The sequence below is a fragment of the Physeter macrocephalus genome, chromosome 8 (assembly GCF_002837175.3).
Source record: "Physeter macrocephalus isolate SW-GA chromosome 8, ASM283717v5, whole genome shotgun sequence".
Taxonomy (NCBI): Eukaryota; Metazoa; Chordata; class Mammalia; order Artiodactyla; family Physeteridae; genus Physeter; species Physeter macrocephalus.
In genome coordinates, this window is record NC_041221.1 from 48,080,767 (window position 1) to 48,092,284 (window position 11,518).

Below are 11,518 nucleotides of genomic sequence, written 5' to 3' on the forward strand. Positions count from 1 at the left end.
ACGAACCTGTATCCCCTGCATCGGCAGGCGGACTCTCAATCACTGTGCCACCAGGGAAGCCCTGTACTTATTATTTAAATGCCTCTGAATCTGAGTTTCTCTAACTGTGAAACAGAATATCACGACTTAGCTCTCAGGGCTCTGTGAAGTTTTTGTGCACATTCTCTAGAATAATACCTGGCCTATAGCAGGCAATCAATAAAAGTCACTTCTTTTTCTGTTACTAAGAGCATGAAAACCCACCACAACCAAAACCCACTGGGGCAGGGACACTGTCACTCGGGCTGATCATGCCTGTGAGTCAAGTGAGAAACTCAAGGAAGCAAGATCATAAATCAACAGAGATCACTCCAAACCACGCAGGAAACGAGGCAGTGCATCTGAGTTCTCAAATGAGATTAGAGAGGACGCCCTTGAGCCATTTTGAAAGGAGATGTGGAGAATTGTTTAAATTATTAAATTATTTTTAAAATTTTAACCAAAAGAATGCAGTTTAATAGCTTAAAACTAAATCGTACTATATGGCTAAAAACAAAAAGTAGCAGTTCCCTGCCTGCATCTTTCCCCACCACGAACAATCACTTCAAAATCAAGTTACCGGTCTCTTTGGGTACTGACTTCCATATTTTGAAATAAACTTAAATTGGCAGTGCTTGATTTTTAAATATTAGACATTAGTTCTAACACACAACCACTACGCCTTCTCCCGTTGAGCCCACATCATTCATAGAGAAACATCAAAAAATTTGGTAACTTCAGTGTTCACATTGTAATGATCATATAAATACAAATTACTACTAAGACAAACTGCTTGGTATGATGTTTCCTTTCTTATTTTTCTGTTGTTGTAACTGCTTTTCTTCCTTATTTGCTTAATGTACCCATTACTGATTCGTCCAACACCCTCCAATGAATATTCCATACAAGTTTCCATGTGGTCCAAAACAACAACATCCCAGGGCCGCTGCTTCCCCCAGCTGCTGCCCACTCCCCCCAGGCTGCTTCCTGGGGCGTCTGCTCTGGACTGGAAATCTTCTAAGTGCTCTCATCCTAGAACTCCCTGCCCCACTATTTCCTTATATTGACACACACTCTTCTAGGAGCTTCTGGAGAAGGGATACATGGGGGAAGTAATATGTGCAGCCTTCCATGTCTAAAAATGTCTTCATTCTACACTCATAGATAGTAGTACAGATACTACTGTATCTGTAGATAGATTGGCTGAGTACAGAATTTTAGGTTGAAAATAATGTTCACTCAGTATTTTGAAGATGTAGCTGCGATATCTTCTAGTATCTGGTACATTGTTGAGAGGCCTGATACCATTCTTATTCTTGATCCTTGCACAAGAGATGCTTTTCTGATTGTTCCTAGGATATTTTCTTTATATATCAGGTACTCTGAAAATTCATAGTGACATACTTCAGCATAGATCTTTTTCTCTATTTATTTTACTGTGTGTTTAATGGCACCTTTTACTGTATATACTGAGGTCTTTCAGTTTGGGGAAATTTTTTTCTTGTGCTATTACTTTGATAATTTCCTTCTCTCCATTCCACTCTTCTCTCTTAACAGAACTCTTATAAAGGAGGATAGTGCAGGTCTTTGACTCAAACTCCAACTTTCTAATCTTTTACCTCCAAGTCTTCTCCTTTGCCTTTGTCTCATTTTCAGAAGAATTTCCCCATTTTTTATTTAATTTCTCCACTTGTATTTAATTCCTTAAAAATTTCTTTGATCACATTTTTAATTCTGAGGAATTCTTAACTGTCTTCTGTTTGTTCCTTTTTATAACATCATGTCTTTTCAATAAATACAGTATATGTCAACTACCCAAGGATAGTTTTGTTTTAAATTTCTCTGTTTTCCCACATTGCATCCATTTCCTCTGGTTTCTCCTGGTGTCTGTCTTTCAGGTTAGAAGCTTTCTCAATCATCTGGTTATCCCTGGCTACTCGTCATGTTTGAGAGTGAGCCACTAAAAGGCTCACTGGAAGCCTGGTGTACATAGGTGGGGTTTACTGGTGGGGGGGGCTTCACTTATATCATGGATGAGGAATGACCAGGTGGGTTCCTGGCTTTTCATTGGGATAATCCCCCCAAATATCAGCATGTTTTATGTCTTTCCTCAGGAGCCACTTACTCTAATCCTCTCATCTCCTGCCCAGAAAACAGGCCTAGCTGAAGATGTCCTATTAAGCAGGTGGGAAGGAGGAAGAGGGAGAGTCACACGGTTTGCTACAGTGTCCCTTGTCTGGAAGCTCTCTGGTCCAGAATAAACCTCTTGTTCTCATGCAGGGGAGACAGCACTCACATGAGCTACATGAAGCTGGTGTAGGACTTGGGGGTTTTAACTGCTCCTTACAGACTTACAATCAACTCCCGCTGCTCAGCCCAGATTCATCCTAACCATTGGCCTCCACTTCTGGCGCTGCAGGATGAACCAAATTACTTCTCACTGATGCCCAGCTGTCCACCTAGACTGCCCTGCCCCCCACTCCTCTAGGTCACTCGGCCCACTTCCACACCCAGCGTTTCCAAATCCTCTTTTGTGCCTCTCCAGTTCTCTGTGTCTTTACGCATTGTTGTTTTTTCTCTATTTTGCTCTAACTTTAGTGACCAATCCACCCTAACTAGAAGTCTACATGTTAGAATTTTAACTGGTTCAAGTGTAAAATTTCTGAGCACCTGAGGGAAATTACAGTAGAGTCTGGATGTTTGCAGAATCTGATATTTAGGGTTTCCCTCAATTTTGAGGGTTCAGGAAATGCAGAACTTAGTGGTCTGGGGGAGGCTCATGTTTACGCAGCTGCTCTCAGGACGTGACTAAACTAATGCCCAGCTGGTCAGCATCTCCCTGTGGCGTTGTTGTTCTCTACTTGTCAGGCATTAAATATTATAATTAAAATGGTTTCTTTCCAAGGAAAGGTCATTAAGGAAAATAAAAGCTTTCAAATTGAAGAGATGATACGCTTGTGTTCTTCAGCCATGAATAAAAAGCATCTGACTTCCAACAGAAATGTAATTTAGGTTTAAAGCCAAAAGTCTGCACAAACATTTCTGTATTTGTAAATTTGAGGATTCTCAAAGGTTTGTGGACATACACTTACCACTTGTCAAGGACTGACTGTACTTTTTAAGATTTAATAGATACACACATCCCCAATCAAGTCAATTAAGTTTCCTAGCTCATTAAGGTCGTGGCTAACTGTGTGGATGGCTCTTTGTCAGATAAAAGGAGACTCTGAAGCCATTCTTTAGGTTACTGAGTTTTCTCCTCCATTAGTATAAGTACAGGAAGACCTTTTTCTTTTTATAGTAACCTTCATAAGATGCTATGTTATGGATCATGCAAGATTAGAAAGAGATGCTCTCTGTCCTGTGGGGCTCACAATCAAAGGCCTCAGAATAAATGATTTAAATGATTTCTGAAAGACTACATGCCATTGATCACATAATAAAATCTTAAAAATCTCATATGCATCAAATGACTGCATTTTCACTTCCTTATTTTTCAGAGCGTTCTGGAAATGTGTATAAACTACTCCGTAGCTTCTTCTTTTTCTTTCCTCCTCTTTTTTTTTTGTAGTTAATAAAGAACTTCTAAGAAACAGTATACTTATTCTAGTAATTTACTTACCTGATTCCAAAATCCTCATCTTAGATGTGTCTCTCTCTCCTTTTTCAAAGTAAAATAAATACCCTCTTAAAAAGCCTCTAAGCTCTTCCACAGGAATTTCTTCCCATTTCACTAATATCGAATCTGCAGACGTATCCTCAACAGTAAAATTTGGTGCAACAACTGGAGCTGTAAAAGGAAAAAAGTCAATAGCTAAAGGAGGGTTTACTAATACAGAGCATGACATTAAGGTTTAATGAGATTTCTAGCCTCAAAAATAGCTAAACTTGTAATTAGAACTTTATTTAATCATAAACTTTCACAGATATTATCACAAGCACTTTTGCTGTGAAGATACAAAGGCAGAACTTACAACTTTCAGACATAAAACATATCTAGGGAGGTAACCTATGCAAAATCTTTAAATGGCTACTAGAATAGGCTTTACTCATATTTCCCCTCTTTACTGGTAGTCTTGAATAAGTTAATAGTCTTAAAACTTTGTATAAGTGTAAATTAAGTATTTTTGACATCCAAATTAAGATTTAGTTTTCTTAACGACAACAGTAAAATTATGAAACATAAACATTAAACAAATGAAAAATAAGTAATTATAAATAATTTTAGTTATCATACAAATTATTTTTTTTCCTTCAACTAATAAACATCTCAATTCAATCTGTTTTTAGAATTCAATCTTAAAACTGATGTTGCTTTATAATTTCTCATATTACCTTGAACTCTAAGAAAACTTACCCATTTAACTTACCTAATTCTTCTACATATCCAATTATAGAACGTAGTAATTGATATCCTTGATTTCTGCACCCATACACGAAAAAATTATATCTTACACCTGGTCGAAACTGATCTATAAGATGAACACAACCAGTAAACGTTCCTAAGTACATATTACTATGAATATCTATTTTAGAAATATCAAATTTATAATAACTCACTTTGAAATTTCCAAAACTAATTTTAAAAAGGTTACAGAAAATCCACATTTTCAAAATTGGTAAATATTCAGAGTGAAAACTGACTCAACAAAAATTAAACTCACTTCTGTTGTAATGAAAAGTTTAGTATTATAACATGACATCACCTTGAAGGGAAAAAATGGTAATCAAGGCTTTCATTTTGTTCCTCCAAATTAAGCAATGACAACTTCTTCCCAGATTTGGTCTAGGGTCAGTTTTCTAACCCATCCCAGGTCCATGTCATGCCTCTGGAAAAGCCCTTCCCTAACTAGTGTTATTTGTGGGTTGGAAAGAACCCACTGCTCTTCCCTTGTTCCAAGAAGCAGATACTAAAATGTCCACTCTACTTGGACACTTCAGTGTTAAAGGAAATGGGCCATAGAGTCTATTCTACTTTACAGCATCAGCATTTAGTGCCCTTGAGTTAACTCCACAAGACATACAAGAGAAGCACCTTAACTTCGATCCACGTTAATCACTTTTAAATGCCTTCTTGATACAATGCAACGTGTAAAGTGTTAGGACCACAGAGGTGGATATATAACAAGGCCCCTGGCCTGGAGCAGCAGTTGGCAGAGAGGTGGCAGGACAGATGAGGAGGGGTAACCATAAGACCCTGTGTTAGACTAGAGGGATCTATCACAGAGCCTGTGGCCCCTTCAATGAGGGACCAAGTGAGCCTAAGAAGTTCAGAAAAAGCCACCAGGAAGTGATATTTGAACAGAGCCTTGAAGGGTACTTAGTAGCTCACCTGCAGTGATCAAGGAAGAAGACACTGCCTGGGGGGAAAATGGTAGCCTATGGGATTGCATTTAATTTGTGGAATACAATTATTCTAGTGTGGTTAAAGCACTTGCTCTCCGATTCAGAACAGCAGTGGTTTGCAGGCTCAAAAGTGAGATGGTTACCTCTAAAATCACTCTGCAACTTTTTCTGGGGGGACAAGTATACTTGAGGTTCTGATTTTATACCACATGTATGTTAGTAAATCTGTACCTAGTTTTATATTATGATTATGCATACCAATATTCTATAGGGTTCTTCCGCTTGAAAAAGAAAAAGAGCCTGAGGGGTTAGAGCATCAGGAATGTGTTTTGAGATCATAAAAGAGAGAGGATAGTTGAAAGAGTGGGTGACTGAATAAGAAAGGAATAGGAAACGTGCAGGTTTTGGCCACACCCTGTCCTAGCAGCAACAAATAAAAGACAAGATCCCCAGCCACTTAAAGCTCTGAATTGCTTTAAAGTTAAATCCTGGTGTGATCACATACTAGTTTTGTGACCTTGGGCAAGTTACCCAACTTCTCGGAGCCTTTGTCTTCTGAGCCACTACAGGGCCTTTGTTCACCTGCCTCAGCATCAAAAGTACTCCTATTCATCCTACAGGTCTCAGCTTAAACTCACATCCCAGATATTCCATCTAAAGAGACGCCTCTTCACATCACTCCACCCTGCCCCAGTCCATTCTGATTATTCTCAAAGCCCGGGTAAGAAAGGAGGGAAGAGGGGTCAGAATTTATACAGAGTACACTACAACTGTGTAAGGCTCAGGCAGCTACACATGTTGCTGGTTAGTGACGTAAGCTGTAAAAAGGATAAAGGCGACCATCAAGTCATTGGCTAATTAATTATTCACGTGAAGGAGTTTGGCTGTATTCCAAGTAGAACTGGAAAATATCTGAAGCCATGTGTAGGAATCCAATGACCGGGACTCATCCTTACCATTTGACAGTGAGCAAAGTAAACGAGCAGAAGGTGTTGTCTGGGAGAGAAGAGATCAGCAGCTGCTTGCTCTCCTGAACTTCACTAACACATGAGGGAGAACCCAGAGGGGGAATGACGTCAAGAAGCTTCACTACCAACTGGTTCCAGAATTCCCACAGGTAAAGGCACAATCCACTCTCACCAGTTACTCAGAAGGAACAGTGATAGTGGAGAGTGGGCCAGAATTCCAAAGGAGAAGGCTGGTTCAGCCTGTAGGTTACCACACACCCCTCCTGGTTGCGTCATCTCAAGGGCAGCCCGCCACGCGGGGCACGCGGCTCCTGAGCAGTCAGGCACTGGGAGCCACCCCTTCCCTGCAATGCCCGCCCCCACCCCCCGCCCTACATCAGGGTACATGGTAACGGCTGCAAGTCTTTTGTGCTCAGTAACCTGCGCCCTGGGCAAACAGGGCAAAAGGATGGTGAATGACATCATTACAATGATAAATAATGCTGTGTTGAACACTCAGGTGTAAATCTGTGCTGCTCTCGGATTATTTCTTAGAATAAACTCCTAGACAAGTAATGATGATCAAAGCCTATGAGTCGTTTCACACACATACTGCCACAAACTGCCTTCCAGAAAAGTTAGACCAATCCACACTCAGCCCAGTGGTGAGGGGAACAGTCACTGCATTGCAACCAGTCACTCCGTACATTGCTCTTTTTAAAAATATTGGTAGGGAGCACGCTGTAGTGTATATGGAAGTAGAAACATAATGGTGTACACATGAAACTTACATAATGTTATAAACCAACGTTACCCCAATAAAAAGTAAATTTTAAAAATATCTGTAAAGAACTCTAATTGCGAGACACTCACCAGATTCTATTACAGTTTCAGTGCTGTTGGAAGGGACTTTTTTCCAGTCCATGAGGCAGGGCTCAGACCGAGAAGAGTTACACCATTTGATTACATAGTCACAAGTCACGTTGGGGTCATAATTCCAAGTGAGCAGAATCCCGTTTCCCATTCCAACAGCCTGCTCTATTTTGAGATCATCTTCAGGAAAAAAGGATATTTTACCAGTGTTAAAAATAATGCTTTAAGGTAATTCTCATGAAAATGGGCAAGAGTTATAAAAATCACTTCGTGCAGACATTGCAAAATAGTGCTAAACTAGATAAACCTTTAGCAAAGTTTAGAAGTGCTGCTCTGTTGTTTTCGTTTTAACTATGGCAATTACCTGTGCATATATATTAACTCAGCAGCTGGAAAAAAAAAACAATGAAAAAGGACCTAGGATCAGGCAGCGACATAACTGGGCCGGACACGAGGACCAAGAGACACGAAGGGTGGAGCAGAGAGGACACAGGCACTAGAGGGAGGTGTGGCAGCTCGGGGGCGGGGGCAGAGGCAGGCGGGAGGCTGGCGAAGAGCACGCGTGGGTGTCAGAATCCCCCGTCTCCTCGTCCACTGTGGGTGTGAGCTCCACGAGAGCAGACGGGGGCTTGTGCCTGCAACTCCAGCCCTGAGCACAGGCCATGCAAAGCAGGAGCACGATGACATGCAGTGAATGAGTGGGTGGGCCAGCCCCTCTCTTCCTTTCAAGGGAGACTGCTACCCCCCTATGGGTGGGCTGAAGGCATTGTGGAGACAGGACAGTGATGAAATGCTGTGGGGTGGGTTGGGGTGGGATGGGATGGTTGGTGTGGGCAGAGAGGGGAAAGCATCCGTGAGTACAGAAGGGTGAGGTGCAGAGGCTGGCAGAAGGGGGCCGTGCTGAGGTTTGGTTTCCTCATCCTGCCAGATCTCAGCCTAGGCCATAAGGGAGGCCCAAGGTTGGGGGTGAGGAATTAGCATGGGTTAGGACAGCGTGGCCAAAGGGAGAGGGAAATTTTCCAAGAAATAGGGGAAAGAAGTAATTTCTCTAACTGATGTATATTTAAGGGTTCAGTAAGAAGCCACGGAAAGGTTTTTTGAACAAAATTTGCATCCATAAGCAACTACTACTGGACACAACAACAACTTGGCTGGGAATACAGAAGACTTAGGATATGACAGCTTCTTGACTCAATGTGACTAAAAATCCCCAAGGTAACCTGCGCTGAGGCTGCAAGGCCTCTGACTCGGGAAATCCTCAAGGAACAATGATTTGTTCCGAGCTGCAGTAACTGTCTGAAAGTTGATAGACCATCGTTAGTTCTGTAAATTACTGTGTTCTGACGTACACACAGAAAAGGTAGAATATAGTTCTTGAATTAAAAGATAACATAGCGAGAGCCATTAAATACCTAATTTAAATCAGCAGGTTATCTTGCTATGGGCGTTCACATCTCTCTCTCTTTTCTTTCTTTTGACTCCATACCACTACCTGCAGACCTCTCTTCTCCGGTATGCACTGCTATCCGGGCTCTGGACGATATTGTGTGTCTCAGAATGTATGGTGTGTCCCCAATTCCTTCCTTCTAATGTGCCCACAACTGACTGAAATGAAGAACCAGTTACGTAACAAGCAGTAAGACACTGCCTCAAGCAAGAACTGGAAAGATACTTAGGACCCAAACTGGACCAATTTTTCTGCCTCTCCGAGTGGGTAGTCATAGAAAGGTGCACCCATGTTAGGGTGGGATAGCAAGGGGGACCAGGGAATGACTCAGAAGAGGAGTTAACTAGGAGAAGAGGCAGGAGTGGCCACTGAAAACTTGTGACTCAAAAAGCTGTCAAGGCAGCTAAGGAGGAATGGACTAGTCACTGGTAATCCATCAAATTTACAGGGGGGGCACTAAGGAATTTTTAAATTATACTGCAGTTGTTTTCTTAAAGCTTACACTGAAGATCTAATTTAGACTTTAAGAAGAGTTTCTTATCAATAAAGGATTCCTATTAATAAAGAATGCCTTATCAACAGAGCTGCCATTTAAAATGAGTATTTGTTCCTGCCTGACAGTTTGAAAATAGCCCAGCTGACGTAAGTATCAACTGTCATGGTCTTGGGGAGATATGTGAAAATGGTATCTGAATAAACTGTTAAGATATTTCTAAGAGTAATATCCACTACCATAACTCTACAACATTACGTGTTAAAGTAACTGGGTTTAGTAATATTTTATCCATCAGTGTAGATGCTTCAAGTCAATACTAATGACTGCTGCCTCTCAACATGAATACGTGACATTAATCTGCCTGTTCCTCCTTACACATCAGCAGCAGCAGGTATATGAGAAGAAAGCTGACATTTATGAGAGCAAACAACACCTTCCAAATGTTGCACCTTAATTTCTTGTTCTTATATACTACTTTTATCTTAAGTACTCACCATTTGGAATTTCCATACTAGCTATTTTAGAAGGTGGCGATGAGCCCACAGAATTTTTTGCCACCACACTGATGATGTAGTCATTTTTATCAAGTTGTATTTCTGCCTTATGTTGAGGATCAGGAATTTCAGAAAGGGATTGTGTTTCCTCCTCTGACGAACATGATACATTATAGGAAAGTATTTTTCCATTAGCTTCATTAATGGGTAAAGGCTACAAAAACAGAAAAATAAATTCTGTTATAAAAACCTGCAAGGAGTGATTATGTGACAAGGCAAGGCCATTGAGTCTAAAAGTAATGTTAGAAAAGATGAAGTCGTTAGCAGTGCACAACACAGATTTAAAATCCACTGAGATAAATCAAGAAAGTAATTCTGAAGAAAAACTACACTTGCTGTAAGCAGTAAGAGCACACAGAAATATAAAAATTAAGTAACAAAATATTTAGCCTCATATTTTTCAGAAGTAAACCAAAAGGACTGATGAGCAACATTCTTCTACTTAAAAAATAAAATATTAAAAAGTATGGCATCATGTTTTTTTTTACAGTTATTGCTTTCTCATTTTAAAGGAGTACTTGCTCATTATAAAAAACGTGGAAAATACTAAAAAGTTGGAAGCAAGAAAAATCTCACATATTCTCATCTCTTAAATACTCTTACCTTGTGATATTTCCTTCAAGTTGTTTTCCTAGATGGAGATTTTTATTAAAATTGTTTCACTCATACTATACATTTTACATTTTTTCACTTTTCTATAATAAAAACTTGTCCATAATACAGTTATATACATTTTAATAGCTTTATATTTCATGTAGCATTTTTAGCACTTTACTTGAATATTCCTTAAATAAGTGAAATTTAAGTTGTTCCCAATTTTTCACAATATTAAAATGAATCTTTTGGTGCAACATTTTTTTTTCATGGCTAGGATTAATACTTTAATGTGAGTTCCCAAAATTGGACTTACTGTATAAAAGGGAAAAAAAAAAAAAGAAGTTTGAATGTTTAACATCTTTATTGGAGTATAATTACTTTACAATGGTGTGTTTCTTTCTGCTTTATAACAAAATGAATCAGCTATACATATACATGTATCCCCATATCGCCTCCCGCTTGCTTCTTCCTCCCACCCTCCCTATCCCACCCCTCTAGGTGGTCACAAAAAACCAAGCTGATCTCCCTGTGCTATGCGGCTGCTTCCCACTAGCTATCTATTTTACATTTGGTAGTGTATATATGTCCATGCCACTCTCTCACTTCGTCCCAGCTTATCCTTCCCCCTCCCCATGTCCTCAAGTCCATTCTCAACGTCTGTGTCTTTATTCCTCTCCTGTCCCTAGGTTCATCAGAAACATTTTTTTTTTAAGATTCCACACAGATGTGTTCACATACGGTATTTGTTTTTCTCTTTCTGACTTACTTCACTCTGTATAACAGACTCTAGGTCCATCCACCTCACTACAAATAACTCAATTTCATTTCTCTTTATGGCTTAGTAATATTCCATTGTATATATGTGCCACATCTTCTTTATCCATTCATCTGTCAATGGACACTTAGGTTGCTTCCATTTCCTGGCTATTGTAAATAGAACTGCAATGAACACTGTGGTACATGACTCTTTCAGTTATGGTTTTCTCAGGGTATATGCCCAGCAGTGGGATTGCTGGGTCACATGGTAGTTCTATTTTTGTTTTTTTAAGGAACCTCCATACTGTTCTCCATAGTGGCTGTATCAATTTACATTCCTACCGACAGTGCAAGAGGGTTCCCTTTTCTCCACACCCTCTCCAGCATTTATTGTTTGTAGATTTTCTGATGATGGCCATTCTGACTGGTGTGAGGTGATAACCTCACTGTAGTTTTGATTTGCATTTCTCTAATAATTACTGAT

The 11,518-nt window shown here is 39.9% G+C and overlaps 1 protein-coding gene across 1 annotated transcript in view; it reads right to left on the bottom strand.

Moving 5' to 3' along the window:
• The window catches only part of LIFR (LIF receptor subunit alpha), a 94,656-nt gene that overhangs the window by 11,351 nt on the left and 71,787 nt on the right, over positions 1-11,518 (bottom strand). The window contains exons 13-16 of the mRNA XM_028492864.2: positions 9,622-9,835; positions 7,185-7,364; positions 4,389-4,490; positions 3,641-3,808 (exon numbers count right to left, since the gene is read on the bottom strand). Of these exons, the coding sequence (XP_028348665.1) occupies positions 3,641-3,808; positions 4,389-4,490; positions 7,185-7,364; positions 9,622-9,835 (664 nt within the window). The remainder of the gene's footprint in view (positions 1-3,640; positions 3,809-4,388; positions 4,491-7,184; positions 7,365-9,621; positions 9,836-11,518) is intronic.